Source organism: Lepidochelys kempii, chromosome 2 (assembly GCF_965140285.1).
Source record: "Lepidochelys kempii isolate rLepKem1 chromosome 2, rLepKem1.hap1, whole genome shotgun sequence".
NCBI lineage: Eukaryota > Metazoa > Chordata > Testudines > Cheloniidae > Lepidochelys > Lepidochelys kempii.
In genome coordinates this window covers 102204033-102222475 of record NC_136381.1, presented here as the reverse complement: position 1 = coordinate 102222475, position 18443 = coordinate 102204033, and the positions used below count along the sequence as shown (strand labels likewise).

The 18443-nt window shown below is 41.0% G+C and overlaps 1 protein-coding gene across 15 annotated transcripts in view; it reads right to left on the bottom strand.

Annotated features, from left to right (window-relative positions):
* ZNF236 (zinc finger protein 236) overlaps positions 1-18443 on the bottom strand; it is a 232111-nt gene that overhangs the window by 75504 nt on the left and 138164 nt on the right. For 14 of the 15 annotated variants that reach the window (XR_012157275.2, XR_012157274.2, XR_012157278.2 and 11 more), the window contains 2 exons: positions 15383-15570; positions 7250-7381 (listed from right to left, as the gene is read on the bottom strand). Coding sequence is in view for 2 of the 15 variants with exons in the window: in XM_073331780.2 (XP_073187881.1) it covers positions 7250-7381; positions 15383-15570 (320 nt within the window). In the remaining 13 variants the exon portion in view is untranslated. Of the gene's footprint in view, positions 1-7249; positions 7382-15382; positions 15571-18443 lie in introns of those variants that run through there. The other variant, XM_073331781.2, reaches the window with a different exon arrangement.

Sequence of the window (18443 nt, the reverse complement as noted above, 5' to 3'; positions counted from 1 at the left end):
TACATTCAAAATTGGAGGATGACACTCTCAAAAACCAACAGAATTATTTTTCTTGTTATGTACTCTAATCTGATCAATGTATTTTCAAATGAATCACATGAGCTGGGCTCCAAAAATAAATAAAAAGAACAGAACGAGATTAGGGGTAAATATAAATTTGTGTTTGACCATTCCTCCTATGCCTCTGGCAATTTTTTTAAATGGAAGATTTGCTAGATACATTCAATATCTGAAAATAAACAGACAATATATTGTGGTATTAAGGGTACATGGGGTACATGGTGTGCATGCAGTCAAGTCTATGGAGATCTAATTCACAATATTCTTTATGTAGAAGGGATTGTAAAACCACATATTCAGTACTGGAAAGAAAAAGGACAAAGTAAATGATGGCTGCTTCCTAAGGTGTCACTAAGAGGTTCCAAAATATATAAATTGACTTACAGGATAATTTCCTTTGATTTATGTCCCTCCCTATCAATCCTTCACTGTGAACTCCCTCTGTGTGAGCAAAGACCAGAGGGAGTTCAAGCATTGTGCCTGAAAACTCCAGGCTTATACCCCACTACTTGGCTTCCCACCAGGAGAGTATTTTCAAAGCCATAAACAATAACTCAGATTAAATATTTAATTGTGAATTATCTTTTTTGTGAACTACTGTATGTACACAAACTATCCTTGAAAGTGTATAGGAAAAAAATGAGATGTAGGCAATTGCTAGACTTGGGAGAGTCCATATTGAAAAAGACATTAATCAAAAATATTGGGTAAGAGATTTTCCATTCCTCATGTTGTCCTATTCCCCCTACCTCCCCCAATCTATTTATCACTAGGGAAGATAGTGTAGGGGTAGTAATTTGGAGGGAGAGAGAGAGAGAATGTCAGAAATAAAGTAGATTTTGGTGAAACCAAGTCAAGTGAGTGGTCATTTTGGCAAGTGGGAGAGTTGATCCATAGTTCAAGATCACAAAGGGCAAAGAGGTGGTCAGGTCAGGTCATGGATCAAATGGAATATCAACATGGAAACTGAAGTCACTAAAGATGACTGGAGATTGAGATGGGGGGAAAGGTAGGCATCAAAATCAGGGAATAAGGCATTAGGGGAAGCATCGGGGCAGTAGACAAGAGCTGTAAGTAGCTGAAGGAAGAATAAAGTCTGATGAGTGCTACTTGAAAGAGGAATGGGAGAGAATGGAGAGACCGTCTGCAGGAAGAGGAGGAATCTGACACCCTGAGTATCATTCTTTGGGTAGGATATACAGTTTGGAGAGAGAGAATTAAAATCCCCATATTAGAACACAACTTCAAAGGTTAGGGATGTGGGGAGTAGGAAGTGGACAGGACTGTGGTATTCTTTTGTAGAGGAGTGAAAAAGGGAAGAGAAGAATAGTGGTCTTAGTAATGAAATTGGAAGCGTATGGGACACAAAGGGACAGGAAGGGTGACAGAGCAAGGTGTGGTTGGTGAGGAACAAGGGGCGATGTAGACAGGGGCAAGGTTGGGTGAGATGTTACTTGATGCAAAAAGAGTGGCATTATGGGATGATGGCAGCAGCGAGATGTAGAATGTCATGCAGTTGCAAGGAGGCTGTGAGGTGAACCTGGCAATGAGTGAAAGGAGAAAAAAGAATGGAAAGAGAAATTGTGATGTAGGGCAGTGAGAAGGGAAGATAGGGTGGAACAAGAGGGTGTCAGGAACAAAGTAATGGAGGACAACTACGATGAGCATGGCTGCTAGAAGTCAAAAATCAAATAAGTAGTGAAGCAATTAAAAATGTGTGTGTGGTAGGAAAAATCATATGAACAGCAGAAAAGTTAGAGCAATGAAATCCATTGTATCAATCAACTGGGGTAATGAATTCATGCAAAAATTATTAGGTGACAATTTATTATGAAGAAAATTGAGAGCAATGAAACAGTTAAAAATATGGAAAATCAAGTGATTAACTGATGAATCAATATGCAGAGAATGAGACAATCAAAGGGATAATGAAGTGCTCAATCGCTCAAAGAGCAGCCCACTAAATGATGAATTCACTAAGACACAGCTGAGAAGGTATCTCCAGAGACTGATAATAACTAAAATTGTCACCATTGAAAGATGGCATGACACCATTGAGGAGGATAAGGAAGCTGCAGATATGCGCTCCTCAAGTCCTTTCATCCTGTCCCCTGAACTCTTCAGAGATAGGAAAGATGGCAGCAGTAGTCGATTAACTCTGGATGGGTGCAATGTCCCAGTGGTGGGGACTGGGGAAGCTAGCTGTGAACAAGAAATGAGATTTTGCCACACACACCTTTCCCCAACCTCAGACAAATCTATTGTCTCCGGTGAAACAGATTTTAATGGAATATCTTAGACACAGAGAGAGAAAGGCAGATATCTGGTGTCGATGGGTCCAGGCCATTGACAACCTTAACGATAAGGATCACAACCTCTAAACTATTCCAGTTTTGACCCACATCTCCTTATTTGGCAGTTTACTATTTTGCTCTATACAGATTTCTTTAAGATTTGATTATCTCTTCAAAGTAATAATGAAATGGAACAGTCTTTTCTGCCTAGATCTGAAAGATAAGTATTACTCTAACTTTTTCCTCCTCTTTTTTAAAAGTGTATGACAAAGAGGATTAACAACACTGCCACCCACTGATACAAATCAAAGTTGTTTTTGGCTGTGGTCCAGCCTCTTGCTGCTCATTTTTTGGTTACTTTTAAAAACCTTTCTTGTGGGATTCCAAAGACCACTCGTGGCAAGGAAAGAACTTCTTCTTGGATGAATAAGACATTACTCCCAAGTCCATGCTTTATGTTAATCTCAGAACAAGAGGTGAAATCCAAATGGCATCCGATGAAGTGAGCTGTAGCTCACGAAAGCTCATGCTCAAATAAATTGGTTAGTCTCTAAGGTGCCACAAGTACTCCTTTTCTTTTTGCGAATACAGACTAACACGGCTGTTACTCTGAAACCAAATGGCACAGTACTCCTTCATACTTTTTATTCTAAAAACAATGCTTTTTCAACTGCTTGAGCGTGGTGCTGTATGGGGACAGCCTACTTGTCAAGCAGCATTTTTTACTGAGTAGTTTCTGAAAGCTTAGGAAAATGGAGAAACTACTTCCCAAAATGAGAGGGCAAGGTCAAGAAGGATAAACAAAGGGAAATGTCTCTGCTACTTTATGAGGAATTAAAAGAGGAAAGCTCCAGGAGAACTTGAAATTGCTGCATCTAGCTACTGATGGGAGGCAGAGCTAGCAGAAACCAGAGTACTTCGGGCTTAAGCCTGGAGTTTGCTGCCAAAGCATTCAAACTTCCTACAATCTTTGCACACAAGGGAAAGCTCCACAATAACTGATTGATGGAAGTGTTGCACAAAATTAACTTTTCTGCATAGATACTTGAAAAAAAAGTGGGTAAATAACACCAGGTGCTACCAGTGGACCAATGGCAAGCCCAATGAGAGTGGAAGGGAGGAAGGCCAGACTGTATGAGACACAACAGAATCCAAACATTCTACCATAGTTCTAGACAATACAAAAGCAGAATTGGGTAAGTGGTTTTGAACAACTCCTAAGCTCTCCTCTATGTTGTCTGGGATACTAGAGCCTAGATCACCATTCTTAACGATCTGCTATTTTAAAGGAATTAATAATTTAAGTGGAGACTGTTACATGTAGTCCTTCCCTTGCATAAACTCAAAGCATTGAGAGTCAGACAGCATTTTTACTGTAATCATACTGTAACTGTGAGAAATTCAATACCCAATAAAAATTTCCTTATCATTTTAAAATATTTCAGTGTAATTCTTTTATTACTAACCAGTACATAAGTGTTTTTAGGGCTTTGAAAGAAGCTCGATGGCCAAATGTAAAGGCGAGATTCAATCTGTTTAGTCCATAGAGGAAAGTCTAGACTGAAACTGAGCCTGCTAAACCACAGTAAAAGGTGTTAACCTGTGTCTAGACTAGGGAAGAGGTCGATATTAGGTCTGGGTTAGCTAAAACATTTTAAATAATCAGGATCTAAACTCAACCACTGAAATTTCCTCATCTAGACAAAGCCACAAACCCCATTTTTCACATATTAGGGGGGATGATGTGCACCAGAACAAACATTTTCTGTGATGTTTTCTGGATTAATGTGACGAGTACCACCAACGTTCTCAGAATAAGCCCTCAATTTTGCAAATCTTTACTCACATGCTTAACATTAAGCCCATAAATTGTCTCACTAATACCTGTGGGACTACTCAAGTGCTTAAAATTAAGCAAGTGCATAAGTACTTTATTCTTTTAAAAAATGGATTGCATCACAGATGTTATTAAGCTAACTACAATATGAAAAGCTTGTTCTCTGTCCAGTTTCTTGAATGCAGCTAGTCTATTCCTCAAATGGTAAGATGATTTTTAAGATTTTTTAAGTGTAAAGCAGGTAAGGACTGTTTGCAAGGGAGAAAAAGTTAATTGCCTTTTAGAGAGTAACCCAGGAGATTCAGGTTTATCAATGTTTTGAAACCAAAGTATACCTTATCTAAGAATAAAAACTGATAATTATGAACATTAGAAAAAGTAATGTGTCATTTATTTGATAACAATATCCATCTGTCTATTTTTACCTAACAGATTTTTTCCCATAGGTCTGGCTTGCATGATTTACAGAAGAAATAACTAATTTAGTGAGAGTGATTTTTTCCCCCTCACTATGTAATACACAAGGAGTTTCTGCAAGAGACGAATGCTCTTTGTAAAAAGAACTGGAAGAAAAGAGTGATAATGTATTTAGTCTGACTGTATTTGTGATGTAACCATTTTCTAAAGTGCAATATGATCCACTAAAACAAGTTATAGGGCTAGCATTTACATGTGTTAGCTTATTGGTTTTACAGATCATGAGCCAGAGATACTTGTACCAGATGGAGCTTCATTTCAATATATCTGTAAGTTAGTGCACATAATTAAAATGGATAGACAAAAAACCAAAGTCCTTCATCTCAAAGCATAGCTAGAAATACTGTTCTTCCATCTCACTAGATAGAATGTACTTTTAATAAAGCATTTGAACTGGTAATATAAAAAGCTCTTAACCAGCTCAATGGCTATGAGCAATAGGGGTGATAAGAGGGAATGACTCTGTCATACTTCAAAATAAGGAGAGTAAGGCCTCACTTAGAAGAATTCAGTAAAAAGGCATTTATGTAATAGAAATGGAATTTTAACCTTGACCAATACATACCTTTATGTTCTGGAAAAGAAAGAACACTGGTGGTTAGATATTTTGTGTACATTCAATGGCAATTCTGAGAATACATGTGTATCAGATGCGAGAAGGTGCATAAAGTTCTGGTGTAGTCCGTTTCTGTTTTTTCTTTAGCAAAGGCCACTTACACTTTTTACCAAACAAAATTCACAATTTTTTAAAGGATTTGGAAATGAGGGAGCGACATGCCTATAAACCTGTAGATTGTGCAAGTGACAGGATCTTTTCCATTTCTTTTATTTCTTCAGCACAAGTAAAATTTTCAAATGTTTTAGTGACTTAGAAGTCAAAAGCCCATTTTCAAAAGGGATTTAGGCACTACAGGTGAAATGGTTAAAAGTGCCTATGTCCAATTAAAATTCAATTGGATTTAGATGCCTAAGTTACTTAGGCATTTTAAAAAATTTCACCCCACATCGTTTTTTAAGGAAATAACTTGAGGCTGCTTGAGAGCTTATTTAAAAATTCAGTAATTTCTAGAATGAGATAAACAACTCAAACATGACAGCACACATTAATGTACATGAAATTATTGAGGGTAGTCATGACTAAAGAAGATGTATAGAATTTCAATAAGAACTAAACTAGAAAACAGAAATGGTAGATTAAGTTTACTAAAGTCAAGTGCAATGTAAAGCACATTGAAAAGAAAAGTTTAAACTGCAAATTTATGCACTAATGGGTCCTAAATTAGCTGTAACCTCTCAAAAAAAGACTGAAGTGTGGGCAGCAAAACCAAGATGTCAGCAATGGTTAAATAAAAACAAACATGATGCTACTGTAACCTGTATGAACAGGGAAAGTAGAGAAGAGTATTATACACAATAGGTAAATTGCTGTTACTCTTGTGTTCATATTGGTCACCTCATGGTAAGAGAAAAGGGCAATGAAAGATATTTGACACACTGAGATGGTGGAAATCATGCATATATCAAAAAGGCTAGAATTAGTTTGAAAAAAGAAAAGAAAAAGGAGATATAAATATTTGTATTTTTAAAGCATCCATTTTTAAAACAGAATTTTGGACACTACAAATATTCAAAAGCAAATTTAAACCGTAACTTATGCACCTTGTAGCAGTGATTAGGCATGGAGCTGCAGAAACTGCATGCATAAATTATGTTTTTTGTCATTTGCAATATTAAAAATCTAAATCTATATGAATTCTAAGACAAAAGCAATGGCAAGATGGAAGTTATGGATGAGAATTCATAATAGTTATTCATAGTCAGTACATTACAGGGATGATGTAATTCTCCCAAAACCGATCATTATAAAGCCAAGAAATTAAGAGTTAAGGTTAAACTTAATGTTATTAATTGGCAATGCACAGACAGGGATACTAAACCTTTACTTGCCCTGTACTGATGCCATACAATTATCACACTATTATGAGTATGGTGTTTTCATGGCTGTGGTTCCACATATGATTAAATTAATTTTCAAAGATTACATTTTTTTCTTTTTTCCCCCACCTTATGGTAATTTGATACAGAATTGATAGAAAACTTGCGATTAATCTTTTAAAAATTATTCAAATGTAATCCATGCACAAGATTTAAGCAAGTTTCAACTATATGGGAAAGTCTGCATTATTCTGTTATTAAAATCACAGAGGAGGTTGGAGGGGGAAGATCTGGGAGGCGGAACAGGTTGGAGTACCAACTTTATTTAAGGACCCATTTTAAAGCCTGTACTAGTTAATAGATTTACTTGGAAATTCCCATAAAATGTATTCTATACTCAAAAAGTGCTATACTTATCATGAAGATATCAGATATTTTTTCATAGTTAACAAAGACCCTGAATCCCTGCTTTAAGTGCAAAATCAACCCAGTCTTAACTATAAAGCTAGAGCCTCTGTAATAAGCTACTTTAAGACAAAGTTAAAAAATTATATGAAACTCTCTGCTTCAGGACAAACGGATCATTTTCATATTTGAGTAAAGTCATGTTTTTATACATAAGAGTACACAAATAAACTACATCTACCTGATATGTTATTTCATCAGAGTTTGTAGATGTTGAATGTGGAGTATGGCTCACCAGTATGACTTGTTGTGAGCCCGAACCGCTTTGGCTGGAGAGACTAGAATCTGTGAGTAAAGCGGGGAACTGCTGACCCTATCAAAATAAAATTATTTAAGTGATTGTATTTACAAGCACAGTCAACTGTCATAATTAACCAGTAAATCCTAAAAGAATTATAAAATGGGGTTAAATAGAAACTCATTTTATCACTCAAGACTACTCTTTAAAAAGATTACTTCAAACATCGGTCTGAACAAATCACTTTAAAACAAAAAAAACAACCAAACCAACCAACCAAACACCCTAACACTTTCAGGCCAATGGGGATTAAAAATATATCCAAATAAGCATATCAACTGTGCTAAATCCACATATTTTGAAGTGTCACATTATCTGAAATTAAACCACATAATGTATTACTGCCAACTCCATAGAGCAGGAAGTCACCACACCAATGGTATAATACATTATATCATTATATATTTTGACCTACCATTTGCATGGTATATCACGACAGATATACCTTGTATAAGGTGTTTGGGAAGCCCACCATTTTTATTTTTCCAACTCAAGATAAATGTTTTTAATGCAAAGCTGAAGAGATCGGGGATAACTGGGAACGTAGTTACCTCCACAGACTGTATGTGTAAATATATATATACATACATACACACACACACACACACACACACACACCCCCTAATCCACAGAAAATAAATAAGCAAACAACTTAGTCCTAGTTCAGCAAAGATAGAAGCCAGCAGTGATTTTCACATATTAAGATTGAAGGGAAATGTCACAGAGGATCTGACTGTACATTTGGCCTATGTACAACACCTAAATGTAGTCAGTGATATTAACGTCTAACTTTCAAGGACAACAAACATAATTCAGCTAAAAATTATATGAAGAGTTAAGTTATTGCTGAACGTGCAAATGGTTTTGCTTTGCTACCAACCACTGAAGTCCTTTTTCATGTGAAGCAATAGGGATTTTTTCTTCATACTACTTGCCAATGCACCTTTACCTCTATTGACGTACTGGAAAGGTTCCTAAACAGTGGCTCATGAACCACGGGCAGATACTGTTGGAGAGCTAAGTGGTCACACGGTGCTGGCTTGCGTTATTTTTTTTCAGCTGCTAACTTATTTTAAAAAGACAGTTACCAACTATAATATATACTCTCCTATTATTTTCCACAAAAGAAACAGCTGTATTGCCACAGAAATTATGTGGTCACAAATGGATGGACAGCAGGTTCACAAGACAACATACTAAAGTCTGGTCCATGCTACAAAATATTTTGGAGGCCTGGACCTAAAGTCACTGATTACTATGCACCAGCATTTTCAAGATGAAAAATAAATATCTTATTTAAGTCTCTATAGGTTTATTCACATTCACAAATACTTGCTCCTAGAGGAAGGTACCACTGTCAACCTTTATATAATGTGTCTTCCTTCATTATCTCACACTGGTGTTTCTCCTGTTAATTTTCCTAACCGGACATGAAGTGGAAGAGGTCACTGGGATTTACTGTTAAAATTTCTAAAATGTGTTCTTGTATTGTGACTAATTTGTCTAATTTTGATTAAGTAGAAATCACTATTACAAACCCAGTGAACTTTCTCTTGTACTGCAGTATTACAGAGTAGACAGGAGCAAGGAGCAGAGTTACATATCCTACAACACATGGAAAGAACAGTTTCTTGCCTTACAGCAACTGTGACTCTTTGACACGATGTACACAGTGTCAATCTCACTGTAGGAGGCACGTACCTGACACACACAAGACCAGATTATACTGGATATGAGGGTTGCATAGGCATCCTTGTGCTCCCATCTGAGGGATAAATGGTCATGACACTTCCTCAGTTCCCTTGCAACTCAAAGCCCACATTGCAGACTACTCCAAAAAATGGGGATGGAGGGTTGATCACAGAACCACACTGACTACAGCATCTCAAAGAACCACAGTTACTGTAAGGTAGGTAGCCATTCTTTTCTCTTCACGTACAATGTGTGTCAGTGCAGATCCCACTATAAGTGACTAGCAAGCAGTCTCCCCTTCAGATGGTGGGAGTAAGAAGCCACAGCTGTACAATCAAAAGCTATGTCTACACTTACGATCCTGTGTAAAGAAGACACTTTACACTCCCACCTAGCATGGGTATAAGTATCAGCATAGTTGACAAGGCACGGCTTAGGTGAGCAGAGTGCCCTACCTATACAGCCAAGATGTATAGCCTACAACTCTCAACGTGCCAAATGCTTCCCATGTCTGCACTGCTATTTTTAGGGTCCCTTTACCTCAGCTTTTCCCCACCACAGTGAAAGGCTATGACAGCGGGGAGGTACCAGGGAACAGCTCAGACAACTATCTGCTGCTGGAGCCTTTCACTGTCACGTGTAGCTATACCCTGCAGTGTCAGGTGTGAACACAGCCTGCCTTTCACTGAAGCATGTAGCTACACATGTAGTACCTGTATTCTACACACTTCCCTAAGTGTAGATATAGCCAAAGATTGCAATCCCACTTTTGGTGTCTCCCCTGGCTATCCTGTCAGGTGCATATTTTTAAAAAGATCAAAATCTCTGAGCTCAGCACATTTCTGAAGCAGGCCAACGAGGTTGCCTGTGCTCTGTTCATCAGCGCTCCTTGTTGTTTAGCAAGACACGCTCATTGACTAGCTGGTAACAAATGGTAATGTACTCTGTGATCTGCTTTGAGAGTCTCTGGGAAGATATTGCTTGGCGTTTACATACATCTGATAAAGCCACAAAGAAGACACAGTGAGTTTGAAGGGCTTTGTTCTTCTAAATAGTAAAGTAGGGCTCTGGAGACATCCAGAGTGTGAAATTTCTTTTCTCCTGGAGAAAACAAGTGTGATTTTGAGAAGAAGACTGCCAAGATGAGTGACTGATTCTGATGGAATTCTGAGACCACCTAGGGGATGAACTTGGGGAGGGGACTCATCATCACCACCTTATCCCTGTTAAAACAATGTGTATGGTGTCCAGCCATAAGGGTTTAGATCTTGCTGACTTTCCATACCAACCTGATAGCAACTAACAAAACTGTCTTGATGGTAGGTGGTATAACGAACATTTTGATGAAGGGACAAAGGAAGGTTTCATGAGCCAGAGGAGGGCAAAAAGAGGAGTCAGGTCTCTAACTGGATGTCAGGCACGAAGGAAGCCCTTAATAAATCTCACCACTGTACAGTGTGAAAAACTGCAGCAGCATACAGTCCAGAATCTGGAATCAGGTTTTCAACAAGATTTACATTACTTTGGGCTGCCTATATGGAAAAAAAAAATCACCATTTGAAAAAAAAGTTCTGCTAGTTTTCCTGCTCTGCATAAGAACCTCTTGCACCTGCCACAATCTGTGTCATGAATGCTCATCCACCCCAGTATCCAAGACAGCTGTGTGCAGCAAGTGCAAGTACAGGTGCAGTATCTGTCCAGAGTTCAGAGACACTATGTCTGGGCAAAGAAGGGACGCATATAGGAGGTTGGCTGGACATCTATAATAGGTCTGACAGACAAAACTGTCCCTGCCAGTTGGGGACTATCATGATAATGGTAGCCTTGTCCTCTCTGATCTTGGATATTATCCTGGGGATCGGTTGGAAGGCATAAAAGAGACTGTGAGACCACCAAAGAAAAAAAGCATCCAGCAGAGACCCTAGGTATATGCCTCCGTTGGAGTAGGAAACCTTGCATTTGGCACTCTCTATTGTGGCAAAAATAAATCTATGGCTTATTTGGATGGGTCCCCCATCATCAGAATATTGGGTCTAGGATGGATAACACAGCAGTCATTCATGGTTAGTTACCACATTTCTGCTCAAGAAGTCTGTAAGGTCATGGTTGACTTCTGGAAGAAGAAAGTCTGGTGGAAAATCATCCCGCACTGGTAACACTATTCACCAAATTTGATGGATTCCAGATAAAGTGAGGACCATCTGGTACCCCGCTTGCTGATACAGTGTATCACCATCATACTGTCCATCACAGTTTGCACTATATTGTTTCACAGACATTGCACAAATGCTATGCAGGCCAAGCTGGTGGCCCTCATCTTGACAACGCGTAACTTCAGATTGCCTGGAGACCACACTCCTTGTATTTGGAGTTGATTCAGGTGGGCACCCCAACTTGTCCCTGCTTCATCTGTAATAAGCTTCACTGTTAGCAAGGGAATCGAGGACGAGACCCACCTTTCCTCATATCAAGAGGTTTAGTCACTCGGTAAGTTCTCACAAAACTTGGGACGGGACAGTGACCAACAGGTTCATATTGTGTTTGGATGGGGAATATGCAGTCCTTAGCCCGTGCTGTAATGGCCACAGGTGAAGTCAGGCAAGCAACTGTCCTGGTGCAACTCTCGTCTGAGTAGTCACATCTGCTGCCATTATGTGTGGACAGAGTTCATGAAAAATGATGTCCTCTACTGTACCTCATCAGCTTCTTGGAATGGTATTTCGGCTGCCTACAGTAGGACAGCGTGTGCTGTCTTTGCTGGCGCAAGAGAGAGCTCAGTCACACTGGAGTCCTTGAGCAAGCATAAAGGCAGTGTCAGTTTTCTCTCTGATACTTCAAATGGCAGATCCTCAACCATAGTTTGTACTCCATGAAGAAGGCACACAGCCTGGAGCCAACACGCCTTCCACATTGGCAACACTTCGGCCATGTACCTAGTTGCAATGCCTGCTCTGACCATAGCTGCTTATAAGGTCATTTTGGCCACCAGCTGAGTTTTCTTTTATGATGTCCCTGAGCTCCTCTCTGCTCTCACAACATTCACTCTGCCCCAAGTTAAAACGTCACATTTGGCTTGGAAACCCTGATAGCCACTTACAATTGAAACAATGCACAGAGTAGGATTTTCCCCCAAACAAATCCAGTCTTTATCTTTTGGCACATTCTTGGCCGAACAAGACTTCTCTTGGACAGTTGAGACCAGTAAAGATCCAGCGACTGTGGCTGAGGCAAGGATGCTGCTGGAGAAGGAGATCTTTTCCTCTTCCAAGACTGAAACAAGGGGCTTGGAAGGTAGAGACCTGGCAAGATGGACCGTACACCACAGGGGCCAAGGAGGCATCCCATATGCATCCATGTGGCTGGTAAGTTGCTGACTGGACCAATGCCAGTCCTGGCAGGCCAAAGGCTCTGATGAATTCCTTGGGTTTCTTGCTGGCGCCACTCATGGATCACATGGGAGGGACACCTCCCTGCTAGTACCACCTCATCACCAGGATGCAAGCTGTCTCTCTCTTTCATGGGTGGCACTGATGGGTAGGGAGCCATAAGTGCTGGGGCCTTGTTGGCCCTGTTGGATACTGCAGTGCTGATGTATGTCCTGGGTGTGGTCCACGATAGTTCACCCAATGCCAGAGTTGATGATAGTACAGGTGCTTTTGGTACCAAATGTAGTCTGCTGCCCTGCAATCTACTCCTTTTCACTCATTTTTCATGTTGGATAAGGTTTATCCTCTTGCCTTCCGGTCTCTTTCTGCATGAGAAGACACTGAGCTTTTCCTCAAACTCCTGTCCCAGTGTTCTGGGTGGCCTGTTTTAGTGTCCTGTTTCAATGTCTGTGGTGGGGAGCATGGATCACCTTTCATGTTGCACTCCCCACCAGTTTCCAGTCCAGGCTGGGGAAGCTAATGATCCAACTAGCAGACCAAATTCAGTGATGAATCCTGGCCATATGCCACCTGAGGCTCGCTGTGTATACACTAAGAAGAACGTCTATGATGTTGACTAATTTATGCTGGCTATCATACATATATATAAAGCATTAAGTATCCACATTAAGTATTAATATAGCAGTTATAAATCCCAAATTAGTCTGTACCTTTGAAATAATCCCGTTCACCTATGTGAAATATCCCATATCACCTTGCATTAACTTTGGCTTAGAGTAGATAGGAATATTGTCAGTATCAGGACATATAATTGTTTCCTTATAGAAACAGAAAGGCAGTTACCCTCACAAACCTATTTATCCTAGTACAGGTTTAGGAGGTGTCTTCAGATCCCTTAGTACCTGGAATGCATTTACCCATACTAAAGATAAGGGTCCATCATGACCTAGAATGCACAGTGTGTTCAGAACAAAGATAAGGGACACACCAGAAAAACAAGATAAAAAGCTAATTAGTTGAACCTAGTTTCAAATGAGGAATATGGTTTCTTTTAAGATTGCTTCAGGAGTAGAACTTTGGAGAACACACCTTCTGTAATAAGGTGAACGTAACACTGCTCTACAGCATGGCTCTTTTGAAGATTGTGTCATATAGAACCTTTTTCCTATATCATATTAATAAACTTGACTGACATTGGTTATTTAGTCTCTTGACCAACTGACCATACAATTTATCAAAAATGGCATCATCTTTAATGTCAAAAGTTTTGATAGGTTCAATGCTGCAGTTGGTGATAGTGTACATCAGAGGTGGGCAAACTATGGCCCATGGGCCACATCCGGCCCTCTGGACCCTCCTGCCCGGTCCCTGAGCTCCTGGCCTCGGAGGCTGGCACCCAGCCCCTCCCCTGCTGTTCCCCCTCCCACACAGCCTCAGTTCACTGTGTCGCCGGCGCAACGCTCTGGGCGGCGGGGCTGCGAGCTCTTGCTGGGCAGCGCAGCTGCAGAGCGGCAGCCTGACCCGGTGCTCTGTGCTGTGCGATGGTGTAGCTGGCTCCAGCTGGGTGGCATGGCTGCCTGTCCTGGTGCTCTGGGCGGCACGGCTGTAACACCACCAGCCACTGGTGCTCCAGGCAGTGCAGTAAGGGGCCAGGGAGCAGGCGGGGGGTTGGATAGAAGGCACAGGAGTTCGGGGTGGTGATCAGGGGGCGGGGGTGTGGATAGGAGTCAGGGCAGTCAGAGGGCGGGGAAAAGGGGGTTGAATGGGAGCAGGACTCCCGGGGGGGGCAGTCAGGAAGAAGAGAGGGGGTTGGATGGGGCGGCGGGGAGCAGTCAGGGGCAGGGGTTCCGGGGGCGGTCAGGGAGAAAGGGTGGTTGGATGGGGCAGGGCTCCCGGGGGAGCAGTCAGGAATGAGAGGAGGGGTTGAATGGGGCGGCGGGGGGCAGTCAGGGGACAGCAAGAGGTGGATGGGGCAGGAGTCCTGGGGGGGGCCATCAGGGGGCGAGAAGCAGGTGGGGTGGATAGGGAGCGGGAGCCAAGCCACGCCTGGCTGTTTGGGGAGGCACAGCCTCCCGTAACCGGCCCTCCATACAATTTTGGAAACCCAATGTGGTCCTCAGGCCAAAAAGTTTGCCCGCCCCTGGTGTAGATATTAATGTCAGTGCCAATTGTTTTCTTGATGCAGTCTTCTTTGCTGTGGTCTTGGCATTACCTGCCTGCTTAATGGAGTGCTGGATGGTGCAAATTTGAGCAGTATGGGGATACTAGAGCCTAGATCTTCTGGGTCTCACGTCACTCTCAGACTGTTCCAAGAGATGGAGCTTCAGTCTCGCTTCTCTTGACCTTTAAGATGAGTAGAGAATGAAAGGCAAACCGAGCACCTGCTGCTTGGATGAATTATACACCCCAAAACCAGGCAACTGCTGTGTCTGTCTTTAAGAAAAATTAGTCTGTCAAAGGATGAACAAGGCTTGAAGGTTTTGACTCCACCATCTTGAGATCTTTCTATAAAGGGGTATGTCCTGAGGGGGGAGGGGGAATGGGGAGAGAGTGTTGTATAAGGGGATCAAATCAAAGAAATTCAATCTGGACAGGGATTATGCAGTTGAAAATTAAAGAACTAAAAGCTGTTCTAAAGATTGGTTCCATTTTGCTGCCACTGACAGTAAGAGGAAACTTGGGGAGGATCACGGGAACTCCGGCCTTCATGCTTTCCCATGGGAGCATGAAGTGGCATAAGCTGTAGCTCCACATAAGAAATTCTGTCATGGTTCTAGGCAACAATGTGCACACTGTTAGCAGCAAAAATGTTTATTGCATCTTCATCTACTGTGCGTAAGTGGTAAAAATTACTTTCTGAAAAAACATTCAGACACTCCAGTCCCTTGAGGTTGTACTATTACTTTACCAAAAGAGCAGAGCAGTAAATTGCACTGACCTGTGAAGTGATATTAAGTGTAACTGAATCAAGACCACTAGATAACATGCCCTGAGTATCAGCCAAAGTCAAGGTGACACTACCATCTCCTCCAACTCCTGACGAAGACATTACTAAATTCTGAGCAGAAACTGTGGATTGAGACATGGGTGGTGTTGAAGGAAGATTTCCACTTGAAGTATTAAGTTCTGCAAAAAATAAAGTATGCACAACATTAAAAATGGAAACAAGCATCAATCCTAACTACAGAACTACCTTATTTTAGGTGAATAACTTAGGTGATAATTTCTTGCTTGCTAAGAGTTGGTGGCACTACTGCAGATCTTTCTCCTCTTTTAGTGAGACAGGTGGCAAACAACGGGAAAAACAATTTACTTCCTTGTAACTGGAGTTTGCCAGATATGTAGCATCACAAAGATGTATGTGTGAGAGCCTTGCACTGTGCTGCATGGACATGGGTCCATTACAAGCAGTATAACTGAAGACAAGTTTTCAGTGATAGGTAACACACTATGGAACACCCTACCACAGGAGGTCAGAATGAGTCTTCATCTGATCACCTTAGGAACTCAGAGGAAAAACTCACCTTTTTCAAAAGTCTACTTACACCAGAAGCAAAGATGACAACAAAATTTATTGAAACCCAAAGAAAGAAAATTCCACCACAAAACAAAAACCAGTAAAAGTGACCAAACATTAGGATAGCGAGAGCAGAGCCAGATCTTATTTTCCTGTATAAAAGGCTCAGATATTACAGTGAGATGTGTCCACTCTAATATAAAAATAACAACAACAACATAAGACCAAAATTCTGTAAACAGTTTAGTTAATGCATCTGTTTACAGAACAGGGCCCCAAAAATATAAACCTACGTTAGAACACATTACAGTATATGAAAATAATAGAAATGTAGTGGCTTGAAATAGCCACAAGGGAGTTCCAACAAGACAAGCTGCCTAGTCATGAACCAATTTATTCTGAATCTGAAATAACTGGGGCTATGAGAAAGTCATCCTCAGGGTGTTCAGAAAATATTGCAATAATCTAAAAGCTGCACTGCCACTATCTAAATCTAATGAATTCATTTATAACTATTCAGAGCCAGTTCAGACACTAAGACAAAAGGAGACATTACTTACCTTGTATAATGAGTTATTTGAGATGTGTCCCCCACTTGAGGTGTACACACATCCCTGGCACATTTGATTGGAGACTTTCAGCAACAATGCTCCTTCAGTCCATGTATGCACCCTAGCCATCTTCATGCCCTGTACTGAGGATACTTAGGACTGTGATTGACAAACTATCCTCAAGTTCTTTTCTACCACAGAAGTCCCAGTGAGAAGAGACACTGCAGCTCAAGGGAAAGGAGGGCGGGTAGTCGAGCACCCACAGGGAGACATCTTGAAAAACTCTAGTTACTGTACAAAGTAAGTAACAACTTATTTTTCTTCGATTAATGCCCCTATGCACACTCTACTTGAGTTGACTCTCTAGCTGTATCCACTGAAGGAGATGGGCACTTCAGAACCCAGCCTAGAACTGTTCGTAGAACTGCAGAACCAAATGTAGCATCTGTTCTAGAGGCATTCACCAAGGCCTAATGTGTTGAGAAAGTATGAACTAATGCCCATGTAGCAGCTTTGTAGATTTCTGTAACAGGAACATCTTTCAGTATGGCAATGGACATAGGTTGAAACCTAGTAAAGTGGGCTACTACCCTATTTAGACATGGCCCATTAGTAGCTGGATATCAGGAGACGATGAAGATGGAAACCCAAGTATCTGGGAGGACACTAATGGAGAGTGTGTAGGGGAGGGCAGCTAGTGGTGAGCGGGAAGCCAGGAGCCTGTGGGGCTAGGGTTAGGTTAGGGTTAGGTCAATGGAAGTGCTCCTGTTGAGGATGCGCACTACCGACCGAAGGAGGGTAGTATGGACCTGAACCACTGCAGTAATTATGTAAGATGTCTATGGAAAAATTATGATTTGCGGAATATGATTATCCTATTTGTATGAATGCATCATTTTGTATATGAAGTTATGAATATTAACTACGTACCTGTATTTCAAATGTTTGCTCCTATGGTAGCACCAACAAGGTATTTAGCCAGCACATTGTGAAGGAACTATCCAAGTTGAATGGCCCATCAAAGAACACTTAACTCACAATGAACCATGGAAGACACCTTAATGGACTTTCCTGTGAATGTTTTAACTAGAGTAGGAGTAATGGCCTCTGCTATATGTGTGGACATGTGACTTGCTGTCATAAATATAAAGGGAAGGGTAAACCCCTTTAAAATCCCTCCTGGCCAGAGGAAAAATCCTCTCACCTGTAAAGGGTTAAGAAGCTAAAGGTAACCTCGCTGGCACCTGACCAAAATGACCAATGAGGAGACAAGATATTTTCAAAAGCTGGGAGGAGGGAGAGAAACAAAGGGTCTGTGTCTCTCTGTCGGTATGCTGCTTTGCCGGGGATAGAACAGGAATGGAGTCTTAGAACTTTTAGTAAGTAATCTAGCTAGGTATGCGTTAGATTATGATTTCTTTAAATGGCTGAGAAAAGAATTGTGCTGAATAGAATGACTATTTCTGTCTGTGTGTCTTTTTTGTAACTTAAGGTTTTGCCTAGAGGGATTCTCTATGTTTTGAATCTAATTACCCTGTAATGTAATTACTACCATCCTGATTTTACAGGGGTGATTCCTTTACTCCTATTTCTATTAAAAGTCTTCTTGTAAGAAAACTGAATACTTTTCATTGTTCTCAGATCCAAGGGTTTGGGTCTGTGGTCACCTACGCAAATTGGTGAGGATTTTTACCAAACTTTTCCCAGGAACTGGGGTGCAAGGGTTGGGAGGATTTTGGGGGGAAAGACGTGTCCAAACTGCGTTTCCCAGTAAACCCAGTTAGAGTTTGGTGTTGGCAGTGGTTATTTCAAGGACAAAAGATAAAATTAATTTGTACCTTGGGGAAGTTTTAACCTAAGCTGGTAAAAGTAAGCTTAGGAGGTTTTCATGCAGGTCCCCACATCTATACCCTACAGTTCGGAGTGGAGGA